Raw genomic sequence first — 19,909 nt, forward strand, 5'->3', positions numbered from 1 at the left:
TCAACTTTGTCAGCCATAACCCTCCTGTGTTTGCTTGTACTTCAGAAAAGTAGATGCCAAACAAGAGTGGGCCCAGGACTGAGCCCTGTGGGACACCACATGTGTATCAAAAGTACAGCAGTGGACTGTGTTACTGAGTGTTACTGAGAACATTGACGGATGAGCCATCTGACTCTCTGTAGAAGTTTATATACTGTTTGATGGTCTCTGTCTCACTCTAACAAAGGTACCCGAATGTTTCTATATATATACCATCATTCTGTTTTTCACCTGTAGGTATTTTACTGTCATACAAAATGTACTGAAATGTTTGTTAACTAAGTATGCTTTCTGTGAAGCTTTTCTCCTCCGGTCTCTGCTGATGTTGTTTACAGACCAGAAAAAGGCACACTAATTCTGGATCACTGAACAGTTTACCATTTCCAGAAAATTCTACCGGCATGGATATACTTGATCATGTACTGATGTTAGATATTATTTACAATGCACAGAAGCACACTGAACCAACTTAATGATGTACTGCTAAGGATATCATTTTGTCATATATTCATTAATATGTGCCAGATGCATGGCCTGTAATACATGTGCCCAGGTTTATGCCATATTCTGCCAGAAGACTAACCTTAAATGTCTATATCATGGGGATCTAAAACCCTATTCACTCCAGACTTGTTCTGTATTACTAAAAATGATGCGGCCAGGTTATTCTAGAAAATCCAGAAAGAAAGAAAGAAAGAAATATAAGGATCAGGATATAGATGATGAAGTTAAGATGCCTGGGGGGAATAGAGTGAACAGAATCTCATCACCTAGTGCAACTTTATACTTGCAATAGTAAGGGAAATCATGGTCTACAATGCCTATGAATTATGACTGCATATTCCTTGGGAAATGCTTTATTTTAGATAGATGTTCACCCAATGTGAACAGATGTCTACAATGAATTCTATTACTCAAGTAACCCTTAAAAATAAAACAAAGTATTAGCATGCATGTTGTTTCAGAAATAATAGTTTGTGAAAATGGACCTTGTTTGTCTAGAGATGGATTTGAAACTGAAACTGTCTTGTGACAATTACTCTATTTTATGCTCCAACTGATAACCTGGCAAAGAGATGTATTTAGAAGGAGGGGATGTTGAAAATGAAAGGTGAGTCTGGAAATAAAGATGACTAGTTTTTCTTAACTACAGAATTATTCCACTTATTACAGCAGTTTTGTTTCCATTAGGAATGTGTGTCATGAAGGTTCACATTTGACTTGATTATACCAAATATGAAAACAAAAATCCAGGACAAAAATGTACTTAGAGGTAGACTTTTAACTAGAATCCCAAACACCTTCATGCATAGAATTACATGGATGAATAGAGACTGATCACTGGAATAAGTGAGAGTTGCACATCATCTATGTTTTATACAGGATCATTGGTAATTATTCATTTATGTGGCATCATTAATTAAGAGTTAGATTCACAGAGACTGTGCAAGTCTGTGAACCTGAAAAAGGAGATTGCAGGGTTAGAAAGGAACATAACAGTTTACATATGTATGTTGCCAGAGACAGTTGACATTTCTGTAGAAATTACAGTTAAGAAACCTGCACCTACTGGTGTTTTGATACACGTCAGATATTCTGTGAAAACTTTATATTTACCAGTAGCCGCCATATGTGTGTATTGTGTGCATGAAAGCCACACTTACCTTGCCTAAAGGACTACATTAGATAGTACTAAAACTTTTCTCTTTGCAAGAGCAGTAACAGACTGAAGCCCTGGTAGTTCACTGAATCCACTGAAGATGTTACTTCTCTGGCCAAACATGGTTTTGTTGCAGATAAGTACTGCATAGTTACTATACATTTATTCAGAGATATCTTAGCTTAAGAAAATGGAGAAGGAGCTTTATAACACCTTGAATAAGCCAATAGAAAATGCATAGTGTTTAGAGCTGTAGGCCACTGCAATACGCATGTAAATTAAAGCTTGTTCAAACGAGATTGGTCTGGTTGTCTTGTTGCACAGATATGGCTGCTGGTGCTGCCATAGAGTGTGAATTACTTATTTAACCTTTTGAACCATTAAATGTGTCTGATTTTCTGAACAAAATGTACTAGACCTGCATGCCCATCTCCTTGACTGTCATGAGGAAAGAATCGTCTGAGATTAGATGATTCATTACCAGGCTACTGCAATCTGACAAATTCAGGAAATCTACAGTGTTATGCAAAAAGTTGAAAATTACCAACTATAAAAGAAGCATTATGCTTTTAGTAACTTTTAAATGGCTCAGTATAAATCAAATCTTACCTGTTTCTGTAGCCCACATCATTGTAGATGTATGGACAGTAGTGGTCAAAGTAACTGACACATCGATTGGTGACACGACAGTGTTTGGAACGAAGAGGTTTTACAAGGTGGCAAGTGTGGCACAACCGGCTTAGAGGGTTCTGACCCCATTTCCATGTGTTCAAATAAACAGCCTGAATAATAATTAGGTGGAAAAAGTATAATTCAATATTAAAGAAACAGAGAATTTGTTTCATGTTAATTACAAAGTAATGTAAAATATAATGACAGAATTAAGCAAATCTTCTTTGACTTTAAGTGAATCTTACTGTATGTATTTACAGTACATTATACATAAGACCGTTGACTGATAAATGACCCAAAGGCCTAAATTCTATTTTCCCATTCCATGAAGTGAGTAAAAATTCCAAGAAATTTATTAAAGTCTTTATTCCAGCTACTTAGACAGTGGTACAAGTATTTCATACTGCACTAGTTCTGTACTAGTGTGATAATATTATCTATGGAGCATAACATTCTATTTTCCCTACGTGGCATTAGTCTGTCACCTTTAGACTCCATGCTGTAGACAAGAGAAAGCACGACTCCCTACAATACTGCATTACTGTCACTTCTATGTCATCAGTTTTATGACTGGCATTTCATTTCCTTATTTTATTATGAATGAGAGATACAGAAAGTTGTACTTCTCTGGCAACATTTGTGAATTGTTCAAGTAGCAGAAAAGAGCACTAGGTCACACCAACTCCCATTCAGGGGACTGATGTAGTGCACGGAGCATCATGATTACACTCCAGTATTGGGAAAAAACAAACCAGTTAAGCACTTCAGACCTTCACTGTGAAGCACCCCCCAAACACTATTATGATTGGGTCTTTCGCTAAGAACTGACAGTGTAAGTCAGCAAACAACAGCAGCAGAAGTCAAAACAGCTCCTTTTCTGCCCGCTATCTATTCCTATGACTTGCCAGTGATTTTATACAAAAAATTTCACTGATGGTTCTAGCTGTCTGACAGCTCTTGCTAAGTACTTTACCAGCTTTAAAAGTCAGCAAAACTCTTTGTACTTTTTTCTGGAAAAAGTAGTACACGACACAAATAAATTTCCATGCATTACAAAGAATTATGATTGGATTTCTGATCGTAACCCTAAATTATGTGCTCCTGACAAAGATGCCAAGATTCACCTCTTAAGCTTCGTTGTCAAGGAGAATTTTTTGGCATTCATTATGATCAGAGACCTGATCATACTCCTCTATATTACATGACTCACCTTTACACTTTATGTTGTTATACTAACACTTCCAAAAGCCCAGGCCTGAAGTCATTTTACATCTGTTCTAGAACATACAGAAATGATTCACACCACCAAACAGCCTTTCCCTAACCTGGGTATAGTTAGGGTAGGTCTCTTGTTCAAACTAGCACTTTCTTCTTCTGACAGCATTACTGACTGACTGACTGACTTCATGACAAATCTCTATCGGTTAATTTCTGAATTCACAAGAATAGTAAAGAAGGGTGTCATAACAATAGGGCAAGGATGTGCCACCACTTAAAACAACTGCTGAAATGTGACCTGGCACCAATATTCAAGATTACAAAACGAAAGAGAAGTAGACTTGACTGGTGTAGATTTTGTTGCAATTAGAGCACTTCAAGTTTTGTATTATTATCCAAACATTTTTCTTTGTTACTCACTGGACTCGGCAGATGTGGTAATGTACAGCCAAAGAGTCCGGTGAAGTAAGAATTACTGAAATAATTGATAGTTGAAGCTGCCCTCAGCTAACTGGCAGGAAATGCAAGCTCTGAAGCTTGTGAACATTAAAAAAGAAATAGAGTGGGTCAACATGTAAAATACCAGTTTATTTTCTTTTATGAAAACATGGCTGTGGAATCCTGTATTTTGGATGGTGGCTTGCTCACCATACATTGACTAGGAGAGACGCTGCAATCACTCATAAATTTTTAGTTTGATTTATGTCTTTGAATCTGGGACATTTGGTGTCCTTGTGTGAGAAACATGTCAAATGTTTAAAAATGAATTTGTATACTACAGCTCATATGCTGTAGGATTTGTTATACCCTTGTAATTTTGATGCAAGAAAACTATAAATGCAGGTCATTGAGACAGGATTGCAGTCACTAAATAATAATCATTTGAGTTTTAGACTTCATACCATTTTATAAATGCATGCTAATGCAAAGCCTGTTAGTCTATCAACATTCTAAGTGATTAAGAATAATTTGTCCTTGATTTTGGGCCTTTGTCCCCTTCATTATTTTTGGGTTTTTCCAGATTTCTTGTGCTAAGAGGTTGACAGGTATGAATCCATGTGATTTGGAAGATATTGGAAATTATATGGTATTCATGTAATTGGAGTTTTTTGCCTTATTAATTTGCCTTTTCTGAAAAGCACTTAACGACAAAGGAGATGCAGATTCAAAAGGGATGTTAAATTTGTCTTATGCTGCTAATCTACTGTCAATAAAGTTACTTCCGCAAATCATAGTGTAAATAGAATACATCTTCTTTGGTCATTTCTGCTTAGTATTTATATGTGCGTTTGTGTGTGTGTGTGTGTGTGTGTGTGTGTGTAAAATAAGTTAAAGTTTGGAAGTCAAATTTAGTCAAATATTGCAGTTTGATGTTTAGAAGCATTATTGATGCCTAATACTAAAAAGAAATTGAAAATGAAGCTTGGAAAAGTGGAAAGTTTATCAAAAACATTTGAGATGAGTGTAGACAACATGCTGAATAGTATTATGGTGATTTATTCTTTACAGTTTCCAGGAAACACTACAAGATGATACACCAGACAAGGTGAATACAAAGCCTTAAAGGGTTTAGATAGGGAAACAATGGCTAAAGTACGATATGGTTGGATCATTTTGTTACATATGTGCTACCCACAGTTCCTATAGTTGTCATCACCACAAGTGCACCAATACATGTACGTGCGCATGTGAATTACTGCTCCTAAGCTACGTTTTCCCTATTCTAACTTGCTATAGATCTTCTGAAGTGTAAATCCATGCATTTTAGCATCTTTCTGTATGGATCAGGTATGCTTAATGTTATATAGCTTAGTCAGGGAATGCGCGTGCATTAATACTTGGCTGTACAAATCACACCAATAGTCTTTTGTTAAGTAACTGATTACATAGGTTCATAGGTGGGTACTAGGCTATCGGCCCAAGGGCCTACGTAAGCCTAGCCAACAAGGTTCCCTGGCTTACGCCACCCAAGAAAGTTATTTTCCTGAGCCACTGTCGAGCAGAGACACAGAAGTGATCCCTGGGGTGTATTTCCTATTTCCCATCCACTCATCAAGATTTTTCTTGAAGAGTGCTACTGAAGAACTTTGCTTGACATAGATGGGTAGCCTGTTCCAGAGCATGGGAAGTCTATGGGACAGGAACCTATTTCTCCAGCATGCCCTGTTTATTGTGGTGACAAGGTTTAGGTCACATGTGATGCCACCAGTGTATGGTGTTTGTAACATCTTAAGGTGTTCATGTACTTATACCAGTTTCTTCTGCATTTCTTATTTTGTGAATCTTAAATATTTTATTACTGCACAGCTTCAGAACTGACCGCATTTATTTTTATATCCTCTTTTTTTAAATGTAGCCCCCCCACCAGCAGTATTTCCTAATACATATACTTTCAAGTTTTTAAACCAAAAGAATGATACAGGATGTATTCACTTCTGTTTCATTATCACTTCAAGCTGATGTATTCTAAAATGTATTAAGAATAAGTGACTTCTTAACCTTTTATAGGCAGAAATAATAAATGTCCATTTTGGTATAGCTTTTCAGTTTGATGACAGATTTATGCTACAAAGCTAACCCTTGATATACATTGACAAGAAGTGGCATGAGATGGTATTTGGGTACGGCCTTTAAAGCAACGACAATTCTTTCAGGTTTACTGTATTTTATAAAGCTACTTCAGTATTGTGGAGTTTTTATTCCCTTGAGAAGACTGAATAAGTTCTCCAGAAATTCTTGGTGACATATTTATTGCACCACTTTCCCCCCAAAATGAGCTAAAGACTTGGATATAATTTATCACATGCAATATTTTCAAACAATTTAATGGAAAGATGAAAACAGAACTAGACTGGATTGTCAAAAATGTGATTAATCTTGTATCCATCAAGTCATGTTCAAGATACTGTCTGCATGGATTACTTAAGATATTTACAAATAAAGGGTTAAATGCACTGCTCACTTTCAGATGCATCGTTTTAGTTACAGACCTTTCTAGTTATACTCATCACAGTAAAGTTACAAGTAATTTTACTGAAGATGAAGCTTTTAGTGCATTGTTGATTGTTTTAATTTTAGTTTCATTGTTGACTCACTTGTTCTCCCTTACACACACTTAGAAAATAATTTTATTCTAGCTATTGAGCAATAATTTACACATGAGCAAGAAAAAGCAACTTCTATATAAGAGTAGCATCTTATTTATATTGTGGTTTCACTATGACATCATCATAGCTGTTAATTTTTAGCATAAAGTGTTCCACCTGTAAGACCTAGTTGACAAAATGACTTTCTAGGAAGTACAAAAATTCCTACTAATGCATTTAGCAAGGAAATATAGTAGTCTATACATTAATATAGGTACTATAATAATATAGGCATTATGGTTTCAGTCTTTTATGAAGTCATGGCAGACTTTTCAGCTCCACCAAAAATATCAGGAGGCCATGCTTATAAACAAAATGAAATGCAAAAACATCACACATTTTAGATTAAAAAGTGCATAATTTGACATTGAATATGGTAACGATCTTATATCCAACTTCAAGAAACTTGCTTCAGAAAGTGAACAATACACTTTAACATAACAGACTAGTCAAAAGGGGAAAATACAGCACTGACATGTACCAGCTCAAGCAGTAAACTGTATCTTGCTGCTACAATCAACTGAAGGTAATTATACATTTGAGAAGGAAAATGTTCTTGATGTCTGAAGTTAGTTGTTGTAAAAAACATATATGGAATCTCCCTGGTGCTAGAGAAATGCCTCTACAAGTCCCATTTTTATAAATCATGTTCATATTATGCAAAATGCTACATACCTGTCTAATGGCCCGGTCATATTCTTCATTACATTGTGGTAAGAAACCAGGGTCTATCCAGGAAGCAGTTAAGAAAAAATACCACATTATTACATTGCTGAACAGGAAGGTAATATGGGCACCCCAGAGGCTGGTATAGGAAACAGGAACAATCTAAAATTGCAAGACATAAAAATATGACCTTGGTTAATTTATGTTCAGCATACAAAGAACTCCTGGTATATAGTCTTTAAATATCAAAAAGTCCTCTCTGCTAAGCAGTTTAGAAAAAGCAACCTCTTTAAACTGAAGTTCAAACATGATGACATAACACTAAGTATGAAAGAATGTCACTGATGACTGCAGACTGCTTTATTTTAGCAAGAAGTGCAGATCAAGGAAAACTTTATTTACATCTCTTAATTAATTTTAAATAAATCAGCTTTTAATCTATGCAAGTAATTCAATCTTTTATTTAGTATCAAATGTTTAATCAAATTAATCCAAACTGACAACTTGATACTAGTCCATTGCCATTGGGCCAGCTGTAAGCCTATTCCATTAGTGAACTGCTTTAGGTAATGTCCTGGAATGCAAAGAAGTTTCCAGTGGAGCAATAGACTGACTGTGGGAGGCATGGTGCCTACTCTTAGGGCTGAAGTGTGGGCAAGAGATGCCTTGGCACTAATCTGTACTGGAGTCAGGGGTGGTGCTAGCCAGCTCTTCACTATGTACTTGTTACCATACACAGATGTCCTGGGGAATGCAGACATTAACTGACTTATAGTGCTGCATGTGCATTGTCCTAATGTCACTGTTATAGGTAATTGTGGACTGGGGACTGGGTTACACTGAGAAGGAAAGGAGAAATAAAAAATGTACAAAACCAACTATCTGAAAGGTTGCCAACATGGACTTTTCAGTTATGTTGCTGTCAAATGAGCATTATTTGAGTGATTGTGGCTGCATTTCTATATATGAACTTATATAGTAATCAAAATGGCACTTGGAAATTGCTGTTTTTGATCACTGGCCAAGAACAATGTTCTAGTTAGAGAGGGCACTATTTAGTGGAGAAATGTCCCTTTCCTTTGAGAAGCAACTTCTGTCATTATGCTAACAGGTATGGGGCAGTGTGGCACATGCAACTCCTTGTATGGGTTGTGTGAGGAGGGGCTTTTCCAAACTTGCATATTTGTTTTTGTGTATGTCCATATTCTAACATATAAGCACTTTATTGAACATACCTGAGTACTTGACACAGTTTTTTCATGTTGAATAGCAAAATGTTCTTATTGTTACCATGTGTGTATTTTCATGACAAGCTTTGTGTTTTTGCAGTTGTATTTGCTATGGTGCCATTGTTGTTCATTCTACAGTGTAACATTTGCATTTCGATATTACAGGGTGCATTAATATAAACACAAACTGAAAGGGTAAGCTGTCTGACTTTGGTGTCTTTAGTGCACATTGTTTTCATGAACAGAAAGTTAGTGTGTTGCGTTTACATTAGAAATGTTTCAGGGTGTTATCACTAACTTTATGCCTGCTCATTTATTATTCAGCGAATTAATATAAACCCTCCAAAGGGGAGCAAGAATCTGGCACCTGTCTTTGAGACACCAACATAGTGTGTAGTTCCCGGACTCCAGACCAGGAGACTGTAAATGCAGGTGATTCATCCTGTACTGTTAAACTGATCTTCAGGTACTCCAGTCACATCTTGGTGTCAAGTTTCCTATGCTGCACTTGGAAGCTGATTCTCTATCATAAAAGGCTAACATCCAGTCATGATATGAAGTGAAGTATCCGCATTAAATGTGCTAAACAAATGCTTGTATTGCATGTCTGTCCTCAAAAATGTCAAATGGTTTGAACATTATGACACTACAGTTGTCACAGTAAATTCAGGTTCAAAATTTTATAGACTTTGTTTGTCAAAGATTTTTCAGCATATCATGTTATCAAGATACTTTATGCATAGACCATCAGTCCATGAGCCATTTTAAGTCTATCCAAGCTTACCCAAGATTTACCAAAATGTTGCTGAGATGTGCCAATACCACAACAAATTTTATGGTTATGATATAGGCTTGTACACATCTAGTGTTCACACTAGCCATCCCCATGGATTGGAAGCGAGATCCAAAGATTGGGTAATGTTTGAGACACATAACTGTCCCTCCAGCATGTCTTGTTAATGTCATGGATGAGGTCTAGGGCCTTAGAATGGGTTTTTCTGATGCTGTTTGTTTTATGGATATGTAATAAATCATCAGTATGGTATCTGAGGATGCCTTACAGGCAAAGCATAGATTACTGTAAACTGAGTGCAGGGACAGGGATTTGAGATGGTCTATATAGGACTTCTTGTTTACTCACTGTATTCTTTTTGTGAGTAACCTCTGTGGTCCCTCAAGCTGTTTCAAGTACCTGGTCAGGAACATGCCACGGATGCATTGTACATGAATACTGGTCTGATGAGAACTGAGGGTTTTTTGGCCCATACTTTCAGTATACTCATTTCATGTTCCTTCTTTATGAATTACAACACTGACATTGTACATTGTGGTGCAAAAGGGTACTTTGCAACTAATTCAGCATCCCTTTTCCGAGTAGAAGCATGTCACACAATTGCTTTCTGTGTGTACAGCCCTCTTTTTGTAAAAATTCTACAATTCTCAGAATTCCATTTGTAGGCTTTACTCATTAAAGGTTTTTTTAATTTCTCCAAATCTTTTGGGTTTCTAATACCATGAAGGGAATGGACCCCCATTCCTAAGTCAAAGTATGATTAAAGTTCATGAAATTAGTATTGTTTCAGTCTTTGATGTCAGCCAGAAGTGCTCTTCACAGCTCCTGCATTGTGCCCAGTAATAACTCCTTCTGCAATTCGTATGGCGTTATGTGTATCTGTAACATATCTAAATATGACTGTAGATTATTTTTTATGAGACCCGTTGCTCCTACTACTACTGGAACTGTCTGGGTATCTTTCTTCCACATTACTCTCGCTTCTGCCTGCAAATCCTGATATTTTATGACTTTGTGTCTCTCTGTATGCAAGACACTGCAGTTACTGGGTGTAGCAATTTCAATGATCAGTGCTACTTTTGTCTTCTTTTCCTGGACCATTATATCTGCTTTTCTTGCATCTGTCTTTTGAACTGTTGGTAATGGTTGATCTCATGTGATGTAGACTTCCTCATTTTCTATGATGCTTTGTGGCTCATGTTTCCAGTGTTTATCAGCTACTTAAGTATTACAATGTTTGCACAATCCCCAGTGCAACAGTCTTGTCACATTATTATGCCTTTCAGTATACAGTCCTTCTGCCATTAGTATGTCACAACCAGCAACAAGGTATGCAACTGTTTCCAAAATTGTTTTACAAAACCTACATCTGCCTGTTTCTCCCACACGTTCAATGGGCTTTTAAACTAATGTGTACATAGTCCACTCTCTTGGGCCACCAATATTAACCTTTCATCTTTTGGTTCGAATTTGCTTCTCCTTAACCATTCCTGTGTTCAGTCCTGATCAACATGAGGTTGTTCCAGGAGTTTTCTATACTTGCAATTATATTTATGCATTTTCCACATTTTTTGCCTTCTCATCTGAACCTTCACCTTATATTTTTTCTTTTGTTCTTTGGTACATTCAGTTGCTGCCTGATTTTTATCTACTTCTGGTTTGAATTCCATTCCCGCTTAATACCGATATGCTTCTGCTAGACTACGAATGGAAGTCACCTTAGATTTATTCTCCTCATGTTTCAAAACTTTTACTACATTTGGGTCTTGTGAGGTCAGTAGATATGTGTGGAGTACCATAATTGCAGATCTATACATGTAATCAATTTCAAGGAGACCCATACCTCCTTTGGAACGCGGAATATATAACCTTGGTATGCACTGATTTTTATAAATTATTTGCTAAGCATGAAGCATCCTTCTTGTTTTCCTGTCTAATCTATCCGCCACCTTTTGTGGTCAGTCAATGACTCCAAAACTGTATGTTAGGACAAAGAGAGCAAATTGGTTTATAGCTTGAACTTAGTTCCTAGATGTCAACGCTGTTTGCAGAATTAACTTAAGTCTTCTAAAATATTCCTTACTGAGTTTGATTCCCATTTGTTCATGTTTTATTGTTGATCCTTCATCAATTCCCAAACATTTATACACTTCCTCTTGCTCAAGTTCTTTTATATCATATTCTTATCCTGAACTGATGTTTTCTTGGTGCTGCAGCATCCCTGCTTTAAAGATTGCTCTTGCACATTTATCAAGACCAAATGACATTCTTATATCATCTGAAAAAAATTTGACTACTTGCAATTGTGCTTTCAGTTCCTCATCTGATAAGCTATACAGTTTTAATTCATCAACAAAGAGAACATGAGAAGTCCTTTACACTTTGTTGCTTACTGGGAACCAAATTATAGCCATGACCTAATCTATTAAGCAGACATCTTAATGGGTTAATACCAATGCAAAAGAGTAGTGGTGACAGAGAGTCACCCTGGAATAACCCCCTTTGGATTTTGTTCCTGGAACAATTTGTCCATTATCACGACTTAACTGCAAAGTGGTTTGCCACTATTTCATGGTTGCTGTGATGTAGTTTATTAGTGTAGGGTGTATCTTATACATTTTAAGCACACTTTTATCCATGAATGTGGGATACTGTGAAATGATTTTTGTAGTTGATCCATGCCATACTTTCATTCTTTCCCTTTTTACAGTTCTCTACTATGACTTTATTTAACAACTAATGATCCTTTGTTCTATATGACTTTCTTTTATTATCATTTTGTTCTATCACCATAATTGAGTTTTCTTCTAAATTCCCTACTTCTGAAAAAAAAAAAACTAGCTACAACATAAATCCTATCTGCCTCCTCATTTCCCGCCTTTTCCTTAAACCAGTACAGTCCAGATCTCAGATTTGCTGATTTCTGGACTGTGTTTTGTGTTGGGAGTGGACCAGACCTTGCAGAGATAGAGGGAAGTCTTGCAGCCTATCAGTGGCAGTGGGAAGCTCTGAACAGCCTATCTATTGCTGGGGGAGTGGTTCCAGCACTAGTTTTGTTGTACTATTGGCTGTTTTGGGCTGCTTCTATCCCTTTCAACTTCCTGCTTTAAAACCTGGGTTTGCACTTCGCGCAGTGCCGCTGTGGCATGGTTAAATCTATTACAGGAGCAACAAGGTCTGCTCTTCAAATTTTCCCTAAGATCTAGTCAGTCTCTCAAGTATCAGCACTCTAACTTGGCTCTGTACCCAGAACTAGCTCAGAGCAATTTGTAAGCACTATATCATCCTTAAATTGCTGTAGCACTCAACCTTCCTTGCCTAGTAAGCAGGAAAACAGTTCCAGTACTTAAATTAAATAAGCTCTTATCAAGGCATGTCCAAGGGTCATCTCCCGGTGTTTTCTCCTGTCCACCTGGTGAATCTGGGCATCTTGGGGTAATGTAGCAATTGCCTCATGTACACAGACAACCCTCTCCTCCTACCATCCGACACTACAACCTGCGAGAGATGCACTTATACAGCCAAGCTGGAAGCCAAGCTCTCTCCAACCAAGACTGAACTAGTCAGTCAAGAGAAGAAGGTCAACACCCATACAACACCACACTCAACACATAGTCCCTCAAAACCTTTACCACCAATACCCACACAGAGCAATGCCAAACACGCACCTACATACGTGGAGATTCTCAATGTAAATCTAAACAGGAAACTGAGACCCCCAAAGCAGATACACAAACAACCAACACAACCAATGCAACACATAGCCCAAAACACCAGTGTGCCATCCAGCAACAGCCCATAAGGCAAAACAAAGTACCTAACACACTAGTCATAGGTGACTCTGTAGTCATGCACACTGACGTCCCACTCACCAGGATGAATAAAGAGAAGATTACAGTCAGCTGCTTGCCGGGAGTCAGGATTCGCCACATAACACATGCACTCAGGTCACTCCACAATAGGTATGATTATGAGTCTGCCATCGTCCATGTTGGTTTGAATGACCTGGGACGCACCTCTCTGGACTACATGAAATGAGACATGAAGGAGCTCCCGGATCTGGTAGCCCAGTCAGGCAAGACCCTAGCCCTGAGTAGCATCCTGCCCTCACCAAGAATGATACCATAATACAAGGGCAAAATGACTGACTTCAACAACTGGCTAAGTTTTTGGTGTCATTCTAAGAGGATCCAGCATCTGTCTGCCTGGGACGACATGGTCAACAGACCATGAAGCTTTGCCAGAGATGGTCTGCACCGGTCACCACTGGGATTCTGGATACTGTCTAAGGCTCTTGCCACCCCTATAGTGCCTTTTTTAGGCAAGGTTCAAATGCTAAATTCACCACCATAACAGGTACAAGCAAGCAAACTCTGAGGGTAATGCTACTCAATGCTAGAAGTTTAAACCTCAAAATGCACTCACTTGAGACAGTCCTAAAAATGGAGTGCATAGACATCTGTGCAGTAACAGAGACCTGGTTCAAGGCTCAAGACAGCACCCCTGCATTACCGGGCTATAATTCATACCACACCTTTCGGCCATCTAACCTGGACCGAAGCACTAAAGGCGGAGGTGTATCAATATTCATCAAGGATATCCACACCTCCAGGCTAGTTGCTGAACATAATGCATCCAAAATTATCCAAGTGCAACTATCGCTGGGCAAGACTGCAGTCTAGGTTGTAGCTTGTTACAGATCCCCCACCATGCCCCAGGATTCCCACTCTTCATTTCTTAAGATACTGGAAAATATTAAGGTACAACCCAATACCTTAATTATGGGTGATTTCAACTACCCCACCATCAACTGTGAAAGCTACTCATGTACCAACTCATTCGCTCAACGTTTTTTTTAATTCATAAACTCCAATGCCTTGGATTAGCTTGTCCACACCCCCAGCAGGGGCAGTAATATCCTGGGCCTGGTCATTACTAATATGAGTAACTGGTGTTCCAATCCAGAGGTGAACTCCTCACTGGTCAGATCCGCCCACAAGCTAATCACCCCAGACATCCACATCCCACCCCCACTCCCCATTAAGGAAACTACTGTCAAAAACTACTCCGAAGCCAACTTCATGCTACTTAAGACAAAAGTGGCAAACTTCACGACAGCCACCCTGGCGGATAATAGAAGTACGACTGCTGAATCTTACGCAAATGCACTGTATAAGCACATACACGAGTACATGGATCGTGCGATCCCCAACAGAACCAAGATGCTATCCTCCAAAAAAAGGAAGCCAATCTGGTGGTCACCTTCCATAAACAAACTCTACAACAAAAGGAAGAAGCTGTTGCAAAAAAGAGTAAAAACCCAAGATTGGAAGAACTCCCTGGTCAGCCTCAGCAAGAAGTTGAGATCCCTCATAAAATCCTCCAAAGCCAGTTATGAAATTAAAATTGCCACTGATTCCAAAGACAACCACAAAGTGTTCTACAGCTATGTCAAGACTCTCAGTGGCAACACTCAGATCTGCTCTGAGCTGCAGCACAATGGCACTAAATATACAGAACCAACTGATATTGCCAACATCCTGGTAGATAGGTTCAGTGCTAACTTTACCCCCCCTCACCCATAAAAGGACCCATCTTAATGCCAGAAGAATGTAAAGCCCTTGTAATCACAGATGAACAATTAAAGACCGCCCTCTCCAAAGCCAAAAACACAGCATCCATGGGACCAGACAACATCCCAGGCTGCATACTGCACAAACTACAGAATGAACTGGCACCCCACCTAAGTGCCATGTACAATCATAGCCTCACCTCAGGCTATGTGGCCTACTGTATGGCGTACAGCAACAGTTATCCCACTTCACAAAGGGGGTGGTACCATGGACCCCAATAACTACCGTCCCATTAGCCTAACGAGCCTGGCCTGCAAGGCCATCAAATGTATCATCTTGGAGCTTATAAACAAAGACATAGGTAACCAACAAACCCTGGACCCTTCTCAGTTTGGGTTTGTTAAAAGGTAGTTCATGTCTACTAAACCTATGTCTACCAAACCTGATTAACTTCTTTGAAACAGTCACAAGAGCCATAGACGAGGGCAAGGTAGTGCACACAGCCTATCTTGACCTTGCCAAGGCTTTCAACACCATCCCCTACTCTGGAATTATTGATAAACTCACTAAACTGGGCATAAACCCCTATGTCACAAAATGGGTGGCCAACTGGCTCACTGACAGAACCCATACAGTAAAAGTTCCCGACTCCAAGTCCGACTTCAGTGACAAGTGGTGTACCACAGGGTTTGGTCCTGGATCCTCTCCTGTTTGGCATCTACTTCTCTGAAGTGCAGGTCAACACAGAAGGTCGCAGATGACTGCAAACTGGGAGCCATAACAAAATCACCAAATGATGTTGACATTCTACAAAAGGCCTCACAGAGACAGATGCTTGGTGTCAAAGTCATGGCCTCAAGCTCAATGCTAAGAAGTGGATTGTCATCCCCTTTGGGAAAAACTCAGTACCTATGAACTACCACATAAGAGGTAGCTCACTAAACACTTAAAGTGTGATAACAGACCTCAGGACACAGGTGGATAGTAGTCTCTAATTTGATAACCACATCGCCAGAGTAGTCAGGTAATCCTTCTACGTGGCACACCTCATCACAAAAGGGTTCGGTGGTTGCTGTTTTGACATTCAATATTATAATCTGTTGAGGTTGGATGGTATGTATATATATATATATATATATATATATATATATATATATATATATATATATATATAGATCCACTACGGAATTTCGAAAGTTCAAAATCTGAAGCATCAGAATCCTGAAGCTCAGATGCTCGAGGTTTTGAAATCTCGAAAGTGTATAATGGAGATCGCTGTTCAATGTGGAATGGAACTTTCCCATTCTTTACATTGTAGTGTGATCTCAGAGTTGGTATATTTAAGTAGGGGGGTGTGTGGGGGGTGAAGTGGGGCTTGCCCCCCTGCAAAAACGTGAGTTTGGACTGTTTTGTGTGTGTGTATGTTTTTTTTTTTTTTGATTTCGAGATTTCAAAACCGTGAGCATCTGAGCTTCGGGATTCTGATGCTTTTGATTTTGAACTTTCGAAATTCCGTAGTGGATCTATATATATATATATATATATATATGTATATATATATATATATATATATATATATATATATATATATATATGTATGTGTGTGTGTGTGTGTGTGTGTGTGTGTGTGTGTGTGTGTGTGTGTGTGTGTGTGAGTGTGTGTGTGTGTGTGTGTTTGTGTGTGTGTGTGTGGGTGTGCGTGCATACCAACAAAGGCGACTTCCTATATGTATGCATACCAGCATAGCATGATGGCTGCCAACATTACAAGGGCATAATATAGGGGACCAACATACATCTGATGTGCAATGCGGAATATATCTGCTATTAATATGGAAAGATTTCTAATAGTTTGCTTTCTTTTAACGTACCTGAGAGTAGTATGGGGAAAACATGGTCTCCTTAAGGGGAAATGTCTGGAACAAGGTTTAAAGTGTTTGTAGGTGTGATTCTCCACTTATTTTAGGTGAGGACAAATAATCAGATACAGAGAATTGTTTGGAGACAGGATTCTGTGTGAAAGAAACATGAACTGAGGTCAGAGCATGGGCACTGAGACTAGATCTGAACAGAGAAACTGTAATACTAGTGGAAATCCTTATAACAGAAATGCTGTGTAAAGCTTTCAAGCACATATTGATTGTTAAGAGACTGCATATTTTTCTTTTGTAAAGTTTCCAACACCAAATTGCTATTTGCAATTTTAGCAAATTCAGCCTCAACTGTTATGTTTTAGATGACAAACCATTAGTTTTAACTACAAAAAAAAACCTGTCAGTTTCTGATGTCAAAATTTCATAATGTTTGTGATATATATATATATATATATATATATATATATATATATATATATATATATATATATATATGTGTGTGTGTGTGTGTGTGTGTGTGTGTGTGTGTAAACATATAAATTCACTTCAGAAGCTAGAAATTCTGAAATCTCAAATTTCAGTATCTTGAGCCCAAGAAGTGGAATCCAAAAAACAAAGAAAACTAAAAACCGCGAAATTCAAAACCTCGAATATATATATATATACATATATATATATATATATATATATATATATATATATATATATATATATTTATATATAGGTACTTTTCCATTATCGGGGCAACACTATAAATGCAGTAGCGGCTGCTTGGAATCCTCACTGTTAGCTTCTCTATGATTGTTGCCAACCTTGTTAGCTTCTGTATGTCTGTTGGCCAACCACTTTATAATTGTGATAGTTTCATAAATTTTTTTTGGTCTAAAATGGTTATCATTCCTGACTCCTTTATTTTACATGTTTTCAAACACTATTGATTGCCCACAGAAAAGTGATGTAGCTGCTCTCAAACCCTCTATAGTAACTGTTAGCAGCGAACTACGACTCCCATTTGTAAAAAAAAAATCGTTTAGATACTATACGTTTCTTAAAGTCTAAAATTTTAAAATCCCATACTATTAACTGAAGAATGGTTGTTACCATTGTCAAGGTAACAGTATCCACGCAGTAGCTGCCACTTCAAATAAACTGCTTCAGAGGTAACATCTGTGAGAGATTTTCCAAAAGCAGCTACCACGTCTAAAGCTTCCTGTAGCTATTTTAAGCTGCACAGGGATGAGGGGGGAACTAGTTCCTATTTAAAAAAAAAAAAAAAAAAAAAACACAGAAAAGTGATGTAGCTCCATTGGGGCAACACCATAAATGTGCTAGCTGGCGCTCGGAATCCTCACTTTTTGCCAACTGTGTTAGCTTTTCTGTTGGCCAACCACTTTACAATTGAGAAGTAATTTACCAAAAAAAAAAAAAAAACCACAGAAAACTGATGCAGCTCCTGTCAACCCCCCTGTAGTAACAGATATACGGAAGATAACAACTGTGCGAAAAATTACAAGTGCTAGCTATCGCATTTACTCTGTTTTCCCGACATATATATATATCAGCAAAATAACTCTTCCCAGGACAAGTGATGTACACCAGCAAACAAGTAATCCAAGATAAAAGAAAATACACCACTCCACAGCCAGAGGCATAAAATGGAACAAATTTAATAAAGTAGATAAGCACTTTCACACAGAAATATGTGCTTCATCAGATCACAACATAAACCAGTGCACCATACATTATTTAAATAAAAAAGCCAGTACAATAATCAACATACAACCAATGAGCAGCAGCAAACAATTATGTAATTACATTCAAACTTAAAACAAAGAGGGTACAACTTCATTCATTGTTTTATTTAAAAAGACCCTGTCCTTTTAAAACAGGTTTAATGGAAGTTCTTCCATTAATACCTGGAAACGTTCAGCTTGCAATCGAATAATCCACCAAAGCTCACGTTTTTCTGTGTAATTCTTAAGATCACCCCCTCTTACACTGGGTCTCACCAATTCTGCCACCCTAAATCCAAAGACATGTTCCGCACTATGTTCAAAACAATGTTTCGCTAGTGCATTGTGTAAGACTTGTCTGTTAATACTATAAAGATGTTCCCTAATATGCTCCATAAGGGATCTATTTGTCTTCCCTATATAGAAACAGCTGCACTTCCTACAACTAGCCAAATAAATCAAATCCTTACTTCTACAATTAGCTTGTACTCTAAAGTCATATCTGATCTTAGTGGCTGGATGGACAAAACCACATGAAACATCTATACTACTGCAAAAACCACAACCCATACACATAGTCGTTCCAACCTGCCTATCTCCATTGTCTCCAACTACTATAGATCTATTCTTATAACATAACTGTCGTTTAAGATTCTTCCTGTTCTTAAAGACAAAATGGGGTCTATCTCCCACCACCTCTTTCAAACCATCATCTAGGTGCAGAATAGACCAATTGTCTATTACTATATGCAGAACACCTTTAACATCACTGGTATAGTATAAAGAGAGAAACACATCTCTATTAGTGCATACAGGTCCTTCTATATCAGAGCTAGCATCCCTTCGAAGATGATAGTTGTTAGAATAAAAAGGGCGGGCTCTGTTTCTTCTCTCTAAAAAACCCTCTTTCAGTCCTATATCAACCTCACGTCTATTATACCCCCTAGACAAGAATTCTTCCTTCAATTTTTCCATGTCTCTATGGAACAAATCATCCTTGTTATTAAGACGGGAAATACGCATACCCTGTCCCTTAACCACATTCCTAAATATGTGTCCAGGGTGCATGCTACTACGATGGAGCATGGGATTCCTTCTACAATCTTTTCTATATAATGTAGTAGTCAATTTATTATGTTCATCTACAATCAATTTGATATCCAGAAAATCAATCTCACTACGAGAATACTTACACGTAAACCTCAAGAATGGAACTGTCCCATTAACATAATCAATAAACTCCAGGAGAGAAGCTTCAGTACCCATCCAAACAATAAAAAGGTCACCCACAAATCTCTTGTATACC

At 37.9% G+C, this 19,909-nt stretch overlaps 1 protein-coding gene across 1 annotated transcript in view; it reads right to left on the reverse strand.

The window, feature by feature from the left end:
* The window catches only part of LOC122793540 (probable protein S-acyltransferase 23), a 711,842-nt gene that overhangs the window by 129,413 nt on the left and 562,520 nt on the right, over positions 1–19,909 (reverse strand). The window contains exons 8-9 of the mRNA XM_044061673.1: positions 7,411–7,563; positions 2,309–2,481 (exon numbers count right to left, since the gene is read on the reverse strand). Coding sequence (XP_043917608.1) covers positions 2,309–2,481; positions 7,411–7,563 — 326 coding nt within the window. The remainder of the gene's footprint in view (positions 1–2,308; positions 2,482–7,410; positions 7,564–19,909) is intronic.

The sequence above is a fragment of the Protopterus annectens genome, chromosome 2.part0 (genome assembly GCF_019279795.1).
Source record: "Protopterus annectens isolate FY-2018-M chromosome 2.part0, PAN1.0, whole genome shotgun sequence".
NCBI lineage: Eukaryota > Metazoa > Chordata > Ceratodontiformes > Protopteridae > Protopterus > Protopterus annectens.